General features: G+C 47.8%; 1 protein-coding gene across 2 annotated transcripts in view; it reads right to left on the bottom strand.

Annotated features, from left to right (window-relative positions):
• The window catches only part of TSHZ2 (teashirt zinc finger homeobox 2), a 434023-nt gene that overhangs the window by 162641 nt on the left and 248969 nt on the right, over positions 1–22413 (bottom strand). The window contains exon 2 of one of the 2 annotated variants that reach the window (XM_026503760.4): positions 13662–16737. In XM_026503760.4, coding sequence (XP_026359545.1) covers positions 13670–16737 — 3068 coding nt within the window. In that variant the 3' untranslated portion in view covers positions 13662–13669. Of the gene's footprint in view, positions 1–11739; positions 16738–22413 lie in introns of those variants that run through there. The other variant, XM_026503758.4, reaches the window with a different exon arrangement.

Raw genomic sequence — 22413 nt, forward strand, 5'->3', positions numbered from 1 at the left:
TAACATAATACAATAAAAAAACATTAAAAAAAAAAAAAGAGTATTGTGACCCCACAGGCCAACTCAACCCCGTGTCCACAGGTGGCGCTCTTGGAAAATAGACACTCTGCTGAAAGCCCTACGTTGGTGGTTCGTAACCCTCCTGCTGGTCCAGGAGATCGAGCTGTTCCTCTGAAAATGAAGACGAAACAGGGGAAGCCTGAGCTCAACAACTGGGGAAGACTTAAGTTCCAAGGACATATGCCTTTTGAACCCAGGATTCGTCTGTGCATGAAAGCAACTCTATCCTTGGATGAACTCACAAATTCCCTGGTTTACTAAATTAAGTGTGATTTGGTTTACAGTCAATTACAAATAACAGACTGTGATAGCACAATTTAGAGTTAGCGTGCTGATCAGTTTTAACTGTTGCTTCCAAAATTATTTGGAGTCCCATCTTTTCAGATTAAGGAAGATATTAAGCTAAGTGAAGAGGAGGACCTATTCCCTTGACCGCCAATCAAGGCTCTTGAGATGGAAGCTCCTCCTGATACAGTAGAAACAACTGAATTGATATTGTGTATCCCTTTATTAAGTGATCTCAGCAGAGTCCTATAAAATCCTGAACCACTTCCTGCTTTCCTGGAATTTGGTTCTCTCCTCTGGTTGCTTCTGGTCAGCTTCTACTCTCTCCCTTCCAAGGGACGATCTAGATGGTCTCACCTTCTTGGTTTGACTTGATTTTGTACATTAAACGAGGACCTTCTTTATGGTTCATGCTGCTTCTGCACACAGGACAGAGTGTCAGACAGGCTCAAGGACCGAATTAAAGCTAATAAAAGCAAACTTTTTTTTAGAGCACTCACAACAGGCCAGGTACTGTGCTTAAAGCAGTGGATCTCAAAACACGGTCCCTGGGCCAGTGTCCTGTTATCATCTGGGAATTTGTTAGAAATTCAAATTATCTTTGGGGCTCCTGGGTGGCGCAGTCGTTAAGTGTCTGTCTTCAGCTCAGGGCGTGATCCCGGCGTTCTGGGATCAAGCCCCACATCAGGCTCCTCCACTAGGAGCCTGCTTCTTCCTCTCCCACTCCCCCTGCTATGTTCCCTCTCTCACTGGCTGTCTCTCTGCCAAATTAATAAATAAAAATAAAATCTTAAAAAAAAAAAAAAGAAATTCAAATTATCTGACCCCACCCAAGAGCACTGAATCTGACGATCCAGGGAATGGGTTTAGCCCTCTGGGTTTTAACAAACCCTCCAGATGATTCTCAAGTTTGAGAACCATTGGCTTAGAGCCTTTCCCAGGATTGTCTCCTGCAATCCTGTCTAACAAGCCCCGACGTAGGAGAGTTACCCCTGTTTTATAGATAAAGAAACTGCATCTTAGACAGATTAAGCATTTGCTCTTACTGCTAGGGAACCGTGGAACGTGGATTCAAAGCCACAAACCTCTCCAGTGCTCTCCAGCGAGGGGGGGACATAGCACCCATATTCCCAAACCCCGTGCCTGGCTCATGTTCCAGCTGCCTGGCAGATAGGCTAAGAAATTCACACGTCCTCCTGCCTTTCTGCTGATTCCTAGGGAGCCTTAGGACCCCTTCTCAACCTCCAAGAAACTTTCCACTTTAAAAAAAAATGGCTCCAAGAAAAAGAAAAGGCAGCCACAGAACAGAATCCCAGCTTCAGACAAAACGCGAATCAGGTGCACTGGGGTCCCGGGGATTGCTCTGTGCACCGAGGTATTCGTGATCATCAGCTTGCAACCTCCTCTCTTGAAAATCACCTTCTCCTTTCTGAGTCCCCTTTCTCAGGCACTGCATTTCTCCCCAGCTTAAACCATGTGGTTACAGATGCCACTTTGCTCGCAATGATTTATAAGCAATCACTAATGTTCAGTTATAATTCCCCATTTCAGATGCGAAAATGGCTCGTCATGTTCACCACAAGGGCCTCTCTACAATGATATATAATTTAAAAATTAACACGAGGACAGAGGAGACTCTGCATTTTTGAACTAGGAACTTAGAGATTCAGAGGTTACAACTTGATAAGGTGAGCTCAAGGAATTAGATGAGTCATTAAAGCAAATGCCTCTGTTCCATGTTTCCATGACTTCAGAGCTTTTCTAGCATCTTCCAGTTCACTTGCACTTGTCAAAGTGCAAGCCCACAAATGGTATATTTATATTAGGGTATTTTTCCCCATTGTTACGAATGTTCTCTAATTCCTGACATAGACCTTTCCGATATAAACCATGCTGTCGGAAAGCAAGCAAAGCAGAAAAAAATCAATGCTTTATCTCCAGCAAGGGCCAAACGGACCTGAACTGCACGACCAAAAAGAGCTGATGGAGATTCTCTGGAAGAACCCATCGCTGTGTTAACAGCATCGCTGGCACTGGGTGGAGATGGACCCGAGGGCTTTGGACGGTCAGATATGCAGCACGCCCATCTCCAGAGAAGGGGATGGTGACGGTGACAGACACAGGGAGGAAAACAAGGCAGGGACAGAGAAAGTGAGCTGGTGTAAGAGGGAAAGATAGCGTGGTGATTTTGCACATGTAACGCACGAGATCCTTTGGTGTTTGTATTGGTTCAACCACTTATGGCCTTGTGACCAAGCCATTTCCCAGTCCGCTCCAGCATCAAGTGGTTGCAATTACGGATTGCAAATTTATTGACATTTGACATCCACATCAGCCTTCCTCTGATCAACAGAACTCTCTGCCGCCAAACTGAATAATTACAGAAGATTTCAGCAGTCATGGGGATGCCAAAAAGGTCATTAAATCATCTTGAAAAAACAATGTGTTCCTCCATTTCATCTTGCCAGTAAATCTTCTGTTGGAGTCGGGACCACCTAGGGTTGATGCTTGGAGAGGGGGGGTGCGCTGAATCACAGAAAGGAGAGAGGAATTAAATTAGGATTGAAAAATAGGAAGGCAAGCACAGCAGGGATGCCTTGTTTTGTACTTCATAATTCCTGGAGAAGCATAAAAATCGTGGCTTACTTTTATCAAGAAATGGATTCTCCTCGGGAAACAGGCAGTAACGGCTCACTTAGGAGTTGGGGGCAGTCCGGGGAGGTCGGAGAAGAGCAGTTGTATCTAGAAGCCCAACCCTGGCAGGTCCCACCTTATAAAGCCAAATTTGTCCTAATGTTCCACATGACTTCTCTGTTCGATGTACCTTCTCCTTCCTAGGCAAGCCTGGTTATGCGTGGCCGGGAACCCCCGCAGGCCACTTGGGGCTCTCCATGCACCCTGCCTTCACTGCCTCCAGATCACCCCTGTCTTTCCCTTCACCTCCTCACTGGCCTCCTACCTTTGCCCTTGACCACTCTCAGCCACTCCGCACTCCGTAACCACAGCGGTCTTCTGAAGGGTAAAGTAGATCATGCCCTTGACCTCGTAAACCCCTTCAACGGCTTCTCACTGGGCTTGGGGGAAAAACGTCTAAAGTTCTTGAGATGTTCTACAAAGCCCTGACTTGCCTCATGTCCTCACTCCACCCCAACCGCACCCCGACCCCTCCAGCCCCAGCCCGACACTGACCTTTCCCTGAATCAGATGCACCAACCCTTCTCCTGTTTGCCCACCTGGGATGTTCTGCCCTCAAGTTGTCACATGACCGGCTCCTTCTCAACCTCCTCATTTTCCTTCCCTGACCCCTGCTCCTCCCGTCTAAAGTAGGTGGCCTGTCATTGTCCCTCACACTACGCTGTATTCCCTTGGCAGCCCCATGTTCTCAGGAATTGTTACTTTTATTTATGAGCGCCAAAATGTGAGCTGTTGGTATTATTATCAACGTGTGTCGTCTGATTAGAAGGCAAGACCTTGTTTCCTTTCCTCTGGGGGCGTAGCTCAGCACTTAGGCTAGAGCCCGGCTCATGGCGGCTTGTACAGCAGTGGGAATTAAAGGACAAGCGAATGAGGGGCGCCTGGGTGGCACAGCGGTTAAGCGTCTGCCTTCGGCTCAGGGCGTGATCCCGGCGTTATGGGATCGAGTCCCACATTGGGTTCCTCTGCTATGAGCCTGCTTCTTCCTCTCCCACTCCCCTGCTGTGTTCCCTCTCTCGCTGGCTGCCTCTATCTCTGTTGAATAAATAAATAAAATCTTAAAAAAAAAAAAAAAAAAAAAGGACAAGCGAATGACGGTCTCTGATCCTCCTGGAGCAGAGAACGCAGAACGGCTTGACTCAGTCACCTGAAGGCCTCGATGGACTCTGCTCCCGTGGTGAGCACACCTCAAAAACAGGCATTGCTTAGCCCTCACGGCAATGTTAGTCCTCTGGGCAGATCATTTGACAGTGGGCTGGGAATGCTTCTCACTTTCTCGCACTTTGCTGGGCTGCACGGAGACCGAAGATTCCTTCCTTTGGGGCTTCTATTACGTGCTGTGCTCTATGCTAAGGGGTCCATGTGCTTTATCTCTTCGGTCTGCCTGACTGCTGAGTGACACAGGTATTACCGTCATTTCGCACATGGGGCATGTCACAGGAAGTTATGACCACCTCCTAGATACTGTCCCCACCCCCCACTTCTTTCATATATTTATAGAGTCTGTGCATGGGGAGCTAATCAGAGGCAGCCCCTGGCTTCCTGGACCTTAGAGGTGGACGCCATGTTCACCTGCAGGGAAGACCCCAGTGCTCCACCTCGTCCAAGCCCTACAAAGTCAACCTCATGGAAATGATGTTTGACTATTTCAATAAAGTAAACCTGTATTGAACATCTGTCTCCATGAGGCTCAAAAGGTAGAGGCTCCTTGAGTAGGAGCCATCATATGTATATCCACCAGCTTCCCTTCCTGATCAGTGTCCCCTCTATGCCATCTTCTCCCCCAAACACAGCTCCAGTCATACTGAACAATGTGCATTTTCTGGAACAAACCCCCCGATTGACCTCATTTACGAGGTATTCCTCTTGCCAATTCCTTTTGCCCTGTTGCCCTCTTCCTTTTCCACCTGCTAGTTCCATTTCTCGTTCCAGATGCAGCCTAGATCTCTGCTGATTGGATCAGACATCCTCCAACCCTCTCAGCTCCCACTCGCTCAGTGCTCTCCCTGCGACAGCACTGAGCTCAGTGTAAGCCTCGGTGCTGCCATGTTCTTCCGTGACCGACTGTCAGCGTTCTGAGGACAGAGCCTGTCTCTGCGTCCCTCACCACTGCAGTCCTCGCACGGGCCACCATCCTCAACATGTAATGTCTACTGTGTGATGCATATTTTCACATTTGTCCTTCCCCAGCGGATGTTCCTGAGACACAAAATGTGACTGGGTCGCAGCACATTATAATGGTGGCTGTTGCTATTAGAATTAAAATCCTTAGACACGCTAACCCACCCTTGATTCTAGGGCTGCTATATTTTAACAATTATGAGTAGCTCTCTTTAATGGATCATTTCTATGTGCCTGATATTGTACCAGGAAGACACTGGTAGATTTTCTTTAATTTTATCCTTACAGCATACGTGAAGCCAGCCTTCACACGGCCACTTGACAGAAGAGGCAGCTGAGGGTCAGAGAAGTGACGTGACCTGCCCTGGGTCTCTCAGCTAGGAAGTGGAGATGCGGCCCCAGGGCCCAGGCCTCAGTGGCTCCAGAGCCCACGTACCTCCCCCTGAATTTAGCTGCATGATGCTTCCCTCGTGGGATTTCTAGGCATCAGGAAGTCCTGTCTCCTGAGACTTAGTGACAGGCCTTCCCTCCACTCCAGCGTCCTCTCACTTTCCGTTCTTGCATTTCAGGGATGATGAGGTCCTGATTGGTCCTCTGACTTCTAAGCCAGAGCAAATGCTACCCAATAGGGACCCATCTCCATGGTTACCGCACACGAGAGAATCCACAGGAAGGAGGCACGGGGGAAGTGGAGGCTACGGCAAATATGGGGGGAGGAGGGAGTCATAAACAATTAAACATGACAAAATCCTCTGGTGAACAAAAATAGAATTATTTGACTGTGAAATCGAGTAATGTAGCATTGAAAATAACATAACCTGAAACATCATTTTTTTCTCCATAGATGAAAAAATTACCAGATAAAACCAGGCACGGTGAAAGTGCCGATTTGCTGGAGGGCCCGAGAGGGAGAAAGTTGTCTATGTCAAAGATTGGGGCTTTCAGGATGTTGAAATAAATATATATATATATATATATATATATATATATGTATTTGCCCCCTCCACTTCTCTCCCCTGCCAGTAACTTGGGGACGGCTTCACACCTCCCACTTTGGTGCAGCGCCCAATAGAATTTAACCCCAGAGATACCAGAAAGGCGCGGGGAGAAGTTTCGGCCAAAATTCTGGCTTGAGGTCAATCATTCATCGGCCCATCCTCGAGTTCCAGCTCTACCACGTACTGGCTGCGTGATCTTGGGGATCGCCTCGCCTGTCTGAGGGCTGGTTTCCTCACCCGTCAGCTGGGTGTCATTATCATTCCTTCTTTGTAGAGTTTTGAGGTAAGATTGAGTGAGGTAATACGCGTGGACGACCCTAGTACAAGAGCTGGGACACCATAAAGGCGCAATAGATGAACCCTCTGTCGGTGTGCATCGCGGCGGGGACGGCAGCGGTAGCGACACTGCCCAGCACTGTTTCCTTACCACATCTAATCAACGTCACCACCATCGTTACCTGCATCGAGATTCCAGTGCAGACCTTCCTAAGCATGGCATAGCCACTGGTGAGTTGGGACTGCAGCAAGTGCAATTTTTCAAGGGTAGCCGGTGGCAGAGAGAAAAAGCAGAAATCAGAGGGAAAGAAATGCAGGGTAAGGCTATCTTCCGTGCTTTCTCGGGGCACTCAAACCCCACCCGATAGTTCCATGCCTCCCGCTGCCCCCCCAACCGCCCAGAGCTGATTCAATTAAATCTGTCCTCATAGTCTCTCCTGATTTCTTCAAATAAAATGGTACCACCCATCCCACATCTTGATCTAAGCCTTTAGCAAACAGAAGGGGATTTTTCTGAGGCAGGTGGGATCAAGGCGGGGGATCAAGAGGAGGGTGAAGTTCATTCAGCAGCCGCTTTGTGGTCCGGATCCAGGGCTGAGCTCTGCCCGCACACTATTTTAGCAAATTCGCAACACAAACGGGAAGAGGAAGAAACGACCTGCTTTTACCGCCACCTGGTCTCTGCCGGTCTTGCTCGTCAACCTGAACATGGATTTTTTTTTTTTTAAGTTTTCACAGCATCCCTAGAAGATGACCCCCAAAGGAATGCCCTCCTTGCCTCAGTAGATGCTATGCCTCCTGCAGGTAAACAACAACAAAAACCAAATAAAAAGACCAAAGAAATAAGGACCATTCCAGAAAAAACCACCACCAGCGCTTTCCACGTAGCCCTGGCTTCCTGGGCTTTGGGGGGCACGTGCTCTCGACAGCAGCACAAAGTTCTCCAGGGCCCCCAAAGGTGACGCGCGCCTTGAGCTCCTGGCAGCCCCTTTTTTCTGCCCGGTGAGCCTCGTGTAACATTTACACTGGATTTAATGGGAGAACATGACATGCACTGATTTTCAACCAACTCCTGTTCTTTCAGAGGAAGAGTCTGGAAAGAAAGCAGCTGCACACCACATCCTCTTCTATTCTGGTGCCCCTAACGTGATCTCCGTGGCCCACATATCATTTACCAAACTGCCCTGCGATGCTAGCAGGGCGTGGCGTCAAGACTGATTTAAAATCCCTGCATTGCTCAAACCGCATTGTTCTTCATCAAGTTGAGTCATTTTTATGTGAAGTGTCAAGCTCTCTAACAAATAATTCCTGCCAGACAAATCAAGTTCCTCGTCTTAGAGCCGTGGCTAAATAGTTTATAGCTTTAATCTGCTCACCGAGGTGTGCAGTCTATGACAGTAATTATAAATGCAAGGAGAAATTATAGCTGAATACTTTAACTGCATTAGGAGCCGTTTGATGAACAATCATGAGTGCCTGCTCGCTTCCAACAATAGAGGGCAAGTTAGTGTCAGTGCATTAGAGAGATTTCAGTTCTGCATGGCTTTTCCTCCCATTTACCACAGAATGTCACTTGTCTCCTATAAAGTAGAAAAAAAGCACCGTGGAAAGCTTTAAACTTGATAGTTAAAAAAAAAAAAAAGACAAAGAGAGAAATGCAGGGGAAACTGTTTATCATTATGACTTCTTTTTTTTTTTTCCGCCTGTTTTGTTTGGCGGCTGGTTCGGTTTCAAATTAGTTCGTTGAAGGTAGCTGCTTGTTTACTTACTAGGGGCCTTCAAAAAAAAGAAAAATCCCTCCTCAAGCCGTTTCCATGAAATCTTTATAGAGAACGACTTCTTTAAATGAAGGGGCGAGTTCGGAATCGGCCCAGGCAGAAGCTCTAGCAATTGCTGTGTGTCCCCCCCCCCCCCCCAGGTCCTGCTCTCCATCTGTATCTACCTAAGCTAATGACACAATTCAGCTCTTTATTTTCCCCTCCTCACTTTCGCGGAAAGACGTTTTTAATTTAGCTGAAGAATTACACAAATGTATTTTAAAGACATAAATCCATATAAAAAATATGAGCTAATTAAAACATTGCACTCCCTGTCGCTCATGGATTTTCAATTTAGCGAAAGAAAAAAGAATTGCATCTGGTTAAATGAAAAGATGATACTGATGGCAGATTGGAGTAAATGAAAAATAATGTTACTCTATATTAAAGCACCAAATTATACACGTCAGGATTGAGATTTCGAAGGTTCCCAAAGAGGGGGACAGTGCAACGGAGAGGGGGACCGCTGATGCGCGAGGGAGGTAAGCCAGACCGCTTGCATAAAATGGAAACATTAAAACAGACGACACATTTGTTTCTTGCTGTGTTGGAAATGCGCGAGTCTCATAGCTGACCCTGTTTCTGAATTCTCATTTTGTTTCCCCCAAATGAGATTCAGGATGAGGATCAAAAAAATAAAAATCTGGTACATGTATATTTTCACTGGAATTCGGGTCATTCCTTGGTTAGATGCTATATGGTAAACGTCTAATTGCCTGACTGGACCAGGGCATCAGTCAGGAGAGCAAGGATGTTTTGCTTCACCCTGTGGGCGGGTCCTAGGTCCCCCGAGTTTCAATATTCGGTTTGCAGCTGGAGCCTCTGAGAAGCTCAGGGGAGCTCTTGCCTATCTCTAGCTCGTGTGTCACGGTTGCAGCCTTTTTCTGGGCTGTTAGATGTCCACGTGGCCACGGGTAGCACCTAGAAACCATCAGGCAAGGTGGCGGGGAAGCCAAGAGACAGAAGAAGGTGATGAGTGCGGAGCAGTCCCGGGCTTGAGTCCGTCTCTGCACTGACCGTGTGCTCACGGACAGATCACGAAGCCCTCAGAGCTCATTGCAAAATCAGAATGGCCTGAATCGCCGTGCCCGGCTTGTGGAGGAAGCCAATAAGCGGAGTTTTGCTGCCATTTGCTACCATTGTGAACAAATAACAAGCTAAGGTTTCCATGGGGGCCCCTGGGGAGAACCCACAGGTCCTACACACTTTAGGTGAGGCTGAAGAACGCGGTAGAAGCCTACAGGCACTGGGGAGGTCTAACTTTTCCTGTGAACCTACTTGTTGCCAGGCTTTCTGGAAGAGGGTTGCACAGGCTTAGTTCATTCTCGCACATTTTCTATGAGGGAAGAACTGTGTCCCCATCTTATAGACACAGAAGTGGGCCATATCTTAGGGAGAGTGGATGAGTTAGGATTTGCACCCAAGCCCGAGATCCTGGGCAGCTGGAGGAGGCTCTAACATCACAGGGCCCCCGAAACCATCATTCCCCTCCTGGGCTCCCCCCCCCCCCCCAGGGATCAGGCTGATGCCCCTCTTGTGTACTCCATTCAGCGTTTACCCCAGGGCCGCCCATCTGTGTGTCTACCGCGAGCCTAAAAGGCAGACTCTTGCTCTGGTCCCTGGGTCATTCCCTGGGATTAGCGCGGTGTGTGGCCTGGAGTGATAGCCTTCTGGATAGGTGATAATGAATGAGCGAGGTTATGAGATTGTAGGAATTCATGCAGAATCTCTCTGCCTCCTTTTCCTCCCCTGTTACACGGTTGAATCAACCCCTACCTTATAGGGCTGTTGGTGAGAATAAAGTGGAATAATGTTTGTAAAGCGCTTGCCGCCGGGCCAGCACATTTGGCTATTATAACCAGCATGTCTGCTGGTTCACCATTACATAGCCACTGTGGAGTAGGGGCTGGTGCATAGTAAAAGCAAAACCAACGTTTGTTGTAAGAGGAAAGAAATGCAGGGAGGGGAAAAGGAAGGAGAGAGGAAGGGAGGGAGGGAGGGAGGGAGGAATATTTATTTAATGGATGAATGAAAGGGTGATGCCTCTTATAGACATTAATTAATCCAGCCCATTTTGCTTTTTCCAGAATACCATATAATCCATGTCGTTAGGGTTGCCTGATTTAGCAAATAAAAATACAGAACGCCCAGTAAAATTTGAATCTCAGATAAACAGTGAGTACCTTTTTCAGTAAAAATAGGGCCCTGGCGATGTTTGGGACATGCTTAATCTAAAAACTTAGTTGTCGTGTATCTGAAATTCAAATTTAACTGGGCACCCTGTATTTTACTTGGCAAGTTTACATGCTGTTCACCCTGGACATGTGTTTTTATCAAATCACCCACAGCAAAGGTGGCAGCTTATTGGACTAGAATTCATTCTTGCCCCCAATTTCAAGGCTAGGTGTGCTATAAAACGTATGCTCTGTATTACACGATAATGACTATCATTTCAAGTCCTTGTGCATTTTAGACTCATTGATTTGCTCTTTGTTTAATTTCTATTATTCGAGACCAGGTGGTTTTTAAAGGTATATGCAGATACTTACTGAAATTGTTTTAGATTACTTCTGTCCTAAAATAGGGATGCACATTTCATATTATCTAATTAATTTTTCATGAAAAGTTGCTTTTACTATTTGGCAGAGCATTTTGCAGGATTTAAGACCTACCTAAGAAAGGAAAGAAAATTTAGGACACAATTTGCGTCTCACAGAACACAGATATGGTAAGCCTCCCAAATTTTCCATAAGACCTTGACCATGCTTTCTAAAACATCATGTCATGTTGTACAATTTGTGCTATCATGCATACCGACTAAAATTAGAGTTCCGGATAACAGCGATCTCATTTTGTAATCATTTAAAAACATATCTGCATAGTTCTAAGCAGTGGGTAAGATACTGCATGGACGTCATTCTAAAGAAGGACGTTGCAGGTGAAGGAATGCTTCCCTACGCGGCCAGCGAATCAGAAAGCCACCTCTGTGCAACTGTGGGAGCGAGTCAGGCAGGTTGTAATATCTTTAGTATTAACACCAACACACCATGCACACACACCATTTTTTTGTGCACACACAGCACACAGATACTCCTATGGTTTTGAATGAGTCTTAAATACTCCAACTTGTTTCTCTGAAATGCTATTTCAAGAGCACAGCATCATGGTGTTTATATAAGAATGGAGCTCTGGTTTCATATAATGATAGCTCTGTGATGTGGTGCTTCAGGGGCCCAAATCCGAAATATTTATTTTGTACAAATGCAGAGGGATGAGAAAAGAGCTATTCTATCTATGTATTTAACAGATTTGTTAAGTGTCTTTCGTGTAGGTTTTTCCAAATGATCAGTTTACCTTTGCTTCCTTAGAACAGACATGTACGTTTCAGATTTTGTCTAAGGCTTTCTTTTTCTCCCATCTTTCTATTTACGTATCGCAATGTTCTGGCAGTGATACTAATTTTTTTCAAAGAATGATTACAAACCTAACAGGTGGAAAATTGGTCTTTATTGTAGCACAAATAAACATTACCTATTTGTCCTCTTCACCATGGTTTGGACCTACCACTATGGGATTGGAAACATTTCTCTTCTCTCTGGGTATTCTGTATATATCCACCTTTTTTTCCCCCCCAAGGACCAGAAAAGTATAATAGCAAGTTACATAAGATATAAAATGTTATATAGCAAATAAATAGAACGTTGCCAAGCCCCAAGCTCACTTACAGATTCAATAGATGAATTGTGGCTTTTCTTTCACTGGTGTGAGCTGAACAAATCATGCTTGGAAAGCAAGAGATGAATCGGCTAGTAACACATTTTAATTATCATGATAAGAACATGCAAACAAAACAACAGTCTTCATTTGGGCCCACGGAGCCATTATAGGATGGGACCCCCCTTCATCGGAAGCTCTTAGATCTTCTCAGCGAGGGGACAGTCCCAGATTTTCGCCCTTTATTTCATCCTGACTATCCTCACACTTGGCAAATCTCCCCACCTGACCGCGAGGTGAGCCCAAAGCCGCACACCATGTAAGTACCCCTCCTCCTCCTGGAGCTCAGCTAGTACTCAGACCCTTGTGGCTTGGTCTCAAAGTCTCCTATCGAGAAGCAAATGCTCTGACACTAGGGGGTGGTGAGGGCTTGTAAGTTATTACTGACCGTTGATACTCCTATTGTGAAGTAACCGAAAGAATGACTCAGTCACCTAGCGTGGCATAAGCTGGACTCGCACGTGCTGAAGCTTTAAGTCAGGTCAGGTCTCCGTCGGGGGTGGGGCCCGAGGGGGAGGACAACCTGAGTGCGTGTGGAGGTCTCTAGCGTGGAGCGGGTATCATGCTGAAGAGGAGAGAGAAGGAAGCAGACAAAATACAAAAAAAAAAAAAAAAAAGGGAGATGAAAGCATCGTGTGAAGATTCAGCCTGGAAACCATTTGAAAGCGGCCGGTGTGGCAAAGTCTGCCAAGGTATTTGACCTTGGTCTCTGTCCTCTTTCCTGGAGGTGACATAGAGAGTCTGGGCACCGGTGACTATACAAGGCACAGCACTTCTATGCTATGTGATACAAATGGTCTCGAAGCCGTGGGACCGACCCCACGTGCATCGGCGATGGGTGCTCAGAAAGTCATCTGTTTCTTTAGGTAAATTAAACTCTCAAGGGCATGCAGCGTGTCTGTCTTGGTTAAAGGTGGATGCTGACATTAGTCTATCCTAAAGCAAACCAGAAGATGGGAGAAGACAATAAGCTCCCTCTCTCTTCACCTCAATGTTCTGCAGAGAATATTCTCCTGCCCTGTGACTACAGGGCAGCTGTTTTTTCCTAGCAAACCTAAAGGAGGCAAGACACAGGGGGACGGGAGGGGAAGGGAGCGATCGCCCCGAAAGGAAGCTGCAGAAAGCATTAATTACAAGTAATAACAATAATAAAGTTCACGAGCTGATGCCGAATTCTCTGCATAGTGGCTGCCCCAGAAACTCTACAAGGTTCGCTCTGCTGCTCGCCCCTCCCTCACTTTCTAAGTCACTAGCATCGCTCTGGGAAGGTGAGGGGGTGAAACGGGACAGTGACGGAAGTCCGTACGTATTAGTACGTATTAATTAAAATGAGGGGTAGCCTTGACTGGACCTTCAGAGTTGGGCCCTGGGTCAGGAAGGGGGTCACGTATCACGAAGCGGTAATCTGTGAACTCCATCTCTCTGAACCCATGTCATTCTAGTCACCCACTCTAACCGGGAGACACGGAGCTGGGTAGGACTTATCACGTTCTAGTCTCTCATAGAAATAAGTCCTAGTCCAGCAGGCTAATGTCCTCTTGGTACCGAGAGACACGAGCTGCCTCTAAACGGACCCATCTCCCAGCAAGAAGCTCCTCACAAGCTACTGTCCCATCACCTGCGAGCAAACCCATACCTGGAGAGCTATTCTTCATCCACGTCTGTTACAAACTGTGAATGGTGCTCGGGTGACTTGCTGTGCGTTTTGCTTAGGTGGAGTTTTACTGCATGTTTGCTCACAAATGTCCGACAGCACAACTTACACTTGAATTTAGAGTCTGTGTCCTCTTCGCCAGCTAGTGTTTCCGGAGACCTCTGTGCCGACGACACCCGGGAGATCTCTTGTTCCACCTTGCTTTGCTGTTCCACGGCCATGCGGGTCATGTCCTTCATTTGGAAACCTAGGTGCGACTCTAAGTGACTGATGTAGGTAGAAGGGGTTCTAAACTGGGAGGCACAGTCACTGCAATAAAAGATAGGGTGTCCTTTGTCCATGTTTTTCAGAAACTTCGTCCCGCCCGTTTTCCGAAGTTGGTACTTGACGTTTGCCAGCCAGTGGCTGATGGTGGTCATCGAGAGCCCCGTGAACTTGGAGATCTGCATTCGCTCTTGAGGGCCCAGGTCGGACAGCAGGTACTTGCCCTCGGATGTCTGGAAGAGGCTCGAGGCGAACTGCGCCTGCAGGATCAGGAGATGCTGAGGGTTCCAGTTGGACTGCCTGCCTTTCCTTTTATGCAAAGTCGAGACCTCGCTGGAGACGTCCTCGAAGCGCCTGACATCCATTTCCAGCTTCACGGGGGGGCCCCGCGAGGAAGCGGCGGGCTTTGGGGTGGTGGCTTTGGGGAGGACCTTGACCATGTCGGCGATGTCAGACAGAGCGTGCTTCTGAGGTGGGGACGTGCAGGATTGTGCTTGCGAGGACTCGGCTTTCTTGCTTTTGGACTTGGTCAGGTCGATGGGCTGATCGTTGCTCTCGAACAGGTAGCGCCTGGACACGCTGGCCGGCCGCGTGGGGGCAGGACTCAAGCCCGGCTTGTCCATGACGCCGAGATTCGACTTGTGGAACATCGAAATTGTGCTTGAGCTCGGGCTGGAGCAGGAAGGGGAGCGCAGGGGTTCGGTGGCCTTGCCCAAGTGATTGTTGAGGACGGACTGCAGGGCGCTGAGCGGGTTGACGCACGGCAGGGCCGGCGCCCGCGTGGGGAAGGCGCACCCGTTGCTGAGAGAGGCCGCGGGCTCCAGGGACGGCCGTCTCTCGGGCTCACCGCCCTCCTCCACCAGCCTGGCCTCCTCCTTCAGGAGGCAAGGCTCGGCCTTCTTGGATTCTGAAGGGGTTTCGCTTTTGGAGAAAGCGTCCCCCTCACTGTGGCCGAAAGGCGATGCCTCCTCCTGGGGGCTTTCTTTCCCGCACTCCTTCGCCGCCTCCTCTTTGTCGTCGGGCTCCTTCTTCACCTGGGTGTAGGGGGCCAGGTTGGTGGGCACGGAGACGAGCGGCATCACTTTCCACTTTGGTGCAATTGGCCTTAGCTTGTTGGTGAGGTTAGGTCGAATCTGCAGGACCTGGGATCCCATGGGCAGAGCGGGCTTGGCGCCCTCCGACAGCTGGTAGGCTGCGTGGATGCTGGGGTACGCACTCCAGCTGGGAGCCCCGTTCTGGGCTTTGTTGATGGCTGTGGTGACGGTGTTTTCCAACGACTTCAAAATGTCCCCTCCGCCCTTGGCACCGTCCTCCAAATCCTCCTCCCTCAGGTACTGATACTTCATGGTGGGGTCTAAAGGCTTTTGCAGAGGGTCTTCGTACTCCTCCCGTTTCATGACCTTCTCCTCCTTGTTGACCTCCTCCGGTTTTTCCTTCTTGCCCTCTTTCTTCAGCTCGGTTGTGGAGGCCGCCCCATCTGCAGCCGTGTTACCCGATGGCTTGGGAGCCAGTGAGTCACTGCTCGGGGCGTCGGACAGCGACTGCATCTTCTCCACGGCCAGTGGGTCCAGCACCAGCTGCTTGCCCTTCTTGGAGGCCGAGCTGGTGACCTTGAGGAAGTGGCCCGTGACCATCATGTGGGTGGTGAGCTGCTGCAGTGTGTCGTGTGAGCTGCCGCACTCCATGCACTTGAGAATCTGGGACTTGCAGGCCTCGAACTGCCAGGTGTAGCTGGCGCCGTTCTGGTAGCCGTAGCGGTTGTTGGACGACAGCTGCAGGCCGGCGGGCTTCTGGGAGGAAAACGGATCTGCCAACGAGCCCGTGGTCGAATCGGGGGAACACGGTCGATTGACGTCGAAGACGCGTTTCTTGGCCGGGGTGACCATTTTCGAGGAAATGGTGGGGACTGGCTCCTTCAAAGGCACTTTTTGGTAATGTTTTGTTTTTATCATGTGGACGCTCAGATCTTGGAGGGAATCGAAGGAGTCACCGCAAAACATGCACTTGAGAACCTTCTGAGCGTCCTCCTTGTCCATGTCCTGGAAAGCCCTCTTCCGGGGCTTCGAGTAGCTGGCGGGGCGCAGCTTGTCCTTCTTGCGGTTGTCATCTTGGTAGTGGCCCGTTTCGTTCATGTGCACGGTCAGCTCCACCAGGGTGTCGTAGGCGGCGCTGCACTGGCGGCAGCGGAACCTGCTGGCCCCGGTGAACACGGTCCCGCCCATCTTGCTGCTCTGCCGGTAGAGCTGCACCGAGCTGAACAGGCTGGGCTTCCCCACCGGTCGGGAAGGCAGGTGCTGCTGGAGGCTTTTGGACAGCGCGTCTTGGTGCCAATCGAAGTCGCTCTTGTTGCTGCCATTGCGGGTGTCACAATTCCGCCGCTCGCCGCTGGACAGCTTGAAGCCCAGGCCCAGGCCCGACCAGTAGGAATCCGACAGGATGTTGGCGTAGACGGCGGTCATTTTATCCATGCAGTTGTGGCTTTCGTTGGGCAGCTTGGGGTGCGCGCCGGCTTTCCGGTCCGGGGCATCCCGACCGCAGACGCTCTTGGCGTCTGACACCTGATCGCTCGCATCGCTCAGCAGAGACTCATTCTCCGCGTCCTGATTGGACAAGTGGCTTCCGGGAGAGTTCTGGTAGCTGAAGCAGCCCTTCTGCTCTGGGCCCGTTTCTAGCTCCTCGTCTGTCCCGGGGTCATTGCTGCCCTGAAGCTGAGCTCCCGAACCACTGTCCTCCTCTTCCTCCTCTTCTTCTTTTATCTCCTCCTCTTCCTTCAGCTGTTCCTCCTGGGCGTAGCCTGCGACAGGAGAAGAAGAGATGAGATAAGATGACAGGTGACACTTGCCATCCCAATTTCCCCGCTTAGACTAAGTGCTTCCGATGCGGAGTGTGGAATAGTAACCGAATTTATGCTTTTACGAACTGCAGGCAATGGACACGGGAAAAAGCCAAATGCTGTCTTTTGTGCTATCTCATGCTCTTTTTTTTTAATTGTCAGGAGTCACAAATCTTTATAAACGTCTAGGATCCCAAGTTACTAATTCTCACGTTTAAGGAGTATCACTTCAATACTCTGATAGTGAGACAGTCGCTAAATTCATAGGTAGGACTTTCAAGAAAGCTGGATGGAAATTCAAATCCTACAAAGACAGACCTCTCCAGAGAAGGACGTTGGCTCATAAGAAAACTAGACTTGACCCTTGGCATCTCTGTGGTAAGGTTTCCCAAGACACTGGGATATCCTGGCATACGATTATCTTAATAAATCATTTTTGAGTGCTCACGGGTAATTTAGATGCATGGCCATTATAGGTTTGATAGCCTGTGTCTTTTTGTTATAACATTTTTATTTGTAGAGAGTCGCACAGCAGGAAGAGAGATTATGGAGTATCGAATAAAATCTTCCATTGATAGCTGAAAAATTATGTAAGCTCGGCAAACATAATGATTTTAAAATAATAGCAAATGGTGTTGGAATGGGAGATTTGGGGTATATCTTATTATTCTCAAACAGGTTTATGAAGACCTTTTCAGACAAGGCTGAAAATGCCCTCTCGATCTTGTGCCTGTAATTTCAAATGCTTTGTGATTTGTGGGTACCCGTCAGGAGATGCCAATTATACGTTTGATTTGTAGATGCAAAATGCTATTGGAGATGCATGCTTTCCCTTCTCTGAGAGGATTTAGGACCAGTAATTGCATAGGGAAAATGAAGGCAGAAGAGAGCGGGTGCAAAGGGAATTAATGGGCAAATATCCATCAACAGAGATGGGGAAAGCGACTATTGATGCCCATGTGTTCATTTCCTTCACCTGGCCTTCTCAGAGCCACGTGGATAAAATGTAACTAAAGTACCAAAGCAAAGGAGAGTCCGTCTTGGATTTGCAAGGCTTGCATGAGCTCAGTGCAATGCTTCCTTTCCTTGTGAGCCTCTCTCTCCCCTCTTAATGCAGGTGGGCCCTTGGGAGAAACCCTAAGGTGGAGCACGGGTGTTTCCATTCACCAGCAAGAAAGCTTGGAAAAGAGAGCTCAGGCATGGAGGTCCGCCCTGCGAGGCAGGCAGAGGGAGTTAGAAGAGGGGGGTTTTGTTGGGAAGAAGGCAGCTCCAGCCAGGAACTCCAAAGGTTCCTGCTGCGGCTGCTGAAGATGGCCATTTCTTGAGCAGAAACTATCTCCTAGGAGCTCTGCTGACCACCGCAAATGCCTTCTTTCATTTTGTCTGGTTATCCGCACCAAGTAGGAACTATGATAAAACTGAGGCTCTAAGGCTAAGACATTTGCCCAAGGCCACAGAGCTAGGGCTGCGGAGTCACAACGTGTCTCTGGTCTGTTTGATGAGAGCATCCATGGTCCTCACCACCCACTCCCCTCTCTGGGACCAACCTCACCAATAAGAAAACTTCGCGGAGACCCAAAAGTTGAAGTTCATTGAAACGTCACTCAATAGATAATCACTTCGGAGGGGAGCATTATGGGAATGCTGGAGACAAGAGTCCATGATTTCAAAGTCATGATACAGGGCACCTAGGTGGCTTAGTTGGTTAAGCATCTGACTCTTGGTTTCGGCTCAGGTCATGATCTCAGGGTCGTGAGATGGAGCCCTGTGGCAGGCTCCAAGCTCAGTGGGGAGTCTGCTTGAGGTTATCTCTCTCCCTCCCCGCCGTGTGCTCTCTCTCTCTCTCTCAAATAAATAAATAATTTTTTTTTTAAAAGGCACGATACCATAAAACAAGACAAAATGTTAGCGCTAGCTTGGTGGTTGTACTCGTTATTGTATCGTTACTGGTGTTGTGTTTTTGTTTTCCTAGCAAGCTGACAAGTGGATTTTTCATTAAACTGGTGTTGCTGGTCTCCAGTTCCATAAACCGATTTGAAGAAACAAAAGCTTCTCAGTCTAGCTGAACAACCATTAATCAGTGGTCACTTCTTGCAAGAAAAACCCCATTTAAAATAACTGGATGACTAAATTAGACCACCCCCCTCATCCTCATTGCATTTTCTTTTTCCAGGACTAATTTGTATGTTTGCAAATTAGTTTTTGGTATGTTAGTCATATCATTAAGCTCAAGGAGAAAGGCTGTTATAAAATTAATAAATGAGTTGTTACAGAGCCAAGCAAAATACTCCAAAGAGTCAAGCAAATTTTATCAATCAAACAGGGTCACTTTTGAGAATTAAAAGGGCTTTATTGCTCAAAAACAGGGACAACACTCATTAGCCAAGGCTGTTCCAGGCCAACCAAGACATACAGTTACCACATCCATGAGCAATACGATCCCAGCAACATAGCACCACACACACACACACACACACACACACACACACACACACACCTACACATCCAGAGCCAGTAAAAAAAATCCAGGAGGGAATCAGAGGTCTTTCCATCACCACAACGGGTTAAGAGCACGGTCGGGTTTTACATGTCTCAGGATTTGTGGTGCCTAGCACAGGGTCTGACATCTGGTTGGAAGCAATTCATGTTATCGTGTGTGTGTGTGTGTGTGTGTGTGTGTGGTATAAAATACGCATGCATGTGTGTATGCACACGGGTGCACGAGTGTGTGCACCCCCCCCCATAATCTGCCTAGCCAATATAGTCATTTTCACACAAGGAGAAAAGAGGTGTTTTTTTTTTTTTTCCCTGCTGACATTTGGAAGCCGAGCTTTCCGGACCAGCTCAGCTCCACAATCTACTTTGTCCTTCTAAATGGATTCCCCAGAAGAAAAGTCAGAGACAGCAAACGCCTCCCCCACAATACAGATAAAATTTTCTGCTTAATTAGGCATTGACATGTTTACTATAACCTTTACAGAAGAGTAACTCATGCTGAGAGACCCTTTTTGTCTGTTTTCTTCCGCAGAACAGACTACATCTCAAGCACCCGATAAGGTAACGCATTGAAAAGCTTCATAAAAAAGAGTGCCAAAGCATCCGTCAAAGTGAGTGTATTTTAACGATGGCTGAGGGTTCCAAGGAGTTTTTAAAAAACACATTTTAATATTATACATTTAAAACCGTTCCCTTGACTTAAGTGATTTTGTTTGCCACCGGCAGCTGACGCGAGAGGAAAGACAGCCAGAATGTGGGTGATCGGGGTGCGTAATGAGTATCTGTCTCTCTCTCTACCGATGATTTGTTTAATAAGATTGCATCATGTGTAAATCTTGGTAAAGTGGATGAGTGGCAAGTTTAGTCTTATGAATACTTATTTAACAAAAGAAAACGACCACAATTGTGCCAAGGCACAACCGAAGGAACTGTTCTCTGGAGAACCTCCTTGTGGATCTCAGGTTCAAGATCAAACGCCGAGGCGGCACACATCTCCCTTCCCAACCTTAATGTCTAATCTCGTCCCTTGCCGCTGCCGGATTCTGGCCACACGAAGCTCGCGCATCCCCAGGACGGCTGTTCCTAAGTGAACCCTCTCTGGGCTCAAGTGATCGACTCGAGGGACCTTTTCCCTTGCACCCCACGGCCACCGCGCTGACTGTGCTGCCATTAGTGTTCACTAGGGTGAGGAAGGGGCCTTCCTGCTTCTATTTCCTCCAGGTTGTTTTTCAGAGAATGGCTAGAATATTCTTTCTTGAAAGAATAAGGTATTGGGTGGTGACATGGCTCTGTTTTAATTCCTGCAGTGTCTTTATGTTGCACTGAAAGTGAGAACCAAACCCTTAGCATGGTCTACAGAGCTTGCAGGACTTGGCCTTTTCCTCCCTGTTCGATTACTTCCATGCCCTCGCCCTGCTCTCCACGCCTGAGGCATGACAGCCTACTGGCTCCTTCCTGAACCTGCCAATCCCTGCCCTAACGTGGTTCTTTGCGGCTGCACACCTCTCTGCTTGGAAAGTTCTTCCTTCGGACCTTCACATGGTGATTCCTTTGCATTCTTCAGGTCTGTGCTCACAGGGCCCTTTTGGAGAAGCCTGTCCTGACCAGTCTCCCCTTCTCTGCATTACTCCAGAGTGCATGCACCTACTTACTGAGATCCCCGTAGCACCTACCCGACTCTGAAATCATCTTGTTTTCCCACTGATTGATTGTCTCCTCCCACTAAATGCAAAGATGAAATGTTTGCCCCCACGAAGATGGAGACCTTGCTTCTCCCAGCGCTCAGGCTGCACCCTGGCACAGAACAGTGTCCACAAATTATCTGAGCGGATGAATGAATAGATCATACAATGCAAAGGGATTATTCCAGTTGCGACCTCCGCCTCCATTTCTCGACAGTGCAATTGGCCCCTGTGATGGGCAACGCTCCCTCCCCTCCCCTGCAATATAGATCAGGTGTGAATTACAACCATCCTGACCGGCTCTTCTCAATGATAAAACCAGAACATCCCCATAAATCATCTTTTCAGACCAACACAGCCACCAACGTTCCTGTTGCCAGAAATCCCTGAGCTGTGAATTTAAACTTTTAAGTAGGAAGACTGAAAATAAGCATCAAGACTGCAAAGCATCAGAAAATGCACTCTTAACGTGAGCCCACTTGGATTCAAAAAAGACTCACACGTGGGAACTTGGAACGTATGGACTAATTTTGTCACAAATATAGTACATTAGCTGTTCCACGATATGGGTTCCACGAGTATTAGGGTGGTCTTCTCCTGAATTCTTGACTTTACAAAGAGATGTCACTGGAGGAATATATTTTACATGCTGCGAACTTTCTACCCTATTCATGTATGGCTAAAATTCAGAAGTAAACCCTAAAATATTAGAAATTTCCTCTTCTATCAAAGGTTAAAAAAAAACCAACAAAAGAAAAACAATTTTAAGTTACCACTTCAATTGTTCCAAGAATGTCTCTTCAGAATGACTTAAATGAAATTGTGCAAAATAATTCATGGGTTGCATGATGTTAGATAACAGATTTTTTGCTAGGCACACATTTTTACAGTTGCCTTGAAAATCCACCATCAAGTGTTTACCGTAAAAACACTGACAGTTTTTAAAGTAGAGGTGGGACAGTTATAACCCGAGAAGAATATAAAATTCAAGAAGGCTGATTTTCAAAAACTAAACCAGAACTCAACCAAGACCTCATTTGAAAACATATCCAGGGGTGACAGGATCATTTTCACCAATCTACCCCACTAAATGACAGTTTAAAATCACATGAAGATTCCAGAGCGCGCAGGGCAGACGTCAAGGAAGGGATCGCAAGAATTTCTCGCCACGTACCCAGTAGGTATGCTACGTGATGACACAGAGGAAGGCCTCCTTGTCATGAATCTCTAGTGTTTTGGTGACTGTGGTCTACAAATCCATTAATATGTATATTATTATTGGCACTAATTGGCACTCTTGTTGGCAGGCTGAGTAAAGAGATAAGAGGATTTAGTTCAAGGAGACGGAGCGACTTCCCATGGTGGCCAGGCCCGGAGCGAGGGCCCTGTGGAGCGCTGTGCTGGGGGACCTGAAGCTCTTGCTTTAGCAGGTGGTGGGCCGGAGGGCCGTGGGGATCCC

Source organism: Ursus arctos, unplaced genomic scaffold (assembly GCF_023065955.2).
Source record: "Ursus arctos isolate Adak ecotype North America unplaced genomic scaffold, UrsArc2.0 scaffold_16, whole genome shotgun sequence".
NCBI classification, from domain to species: Eukaryota; Metazoa; Chordata; class Mammalia; order Carnivora; family Ursidae; genus Ursus; species Ursus arctos.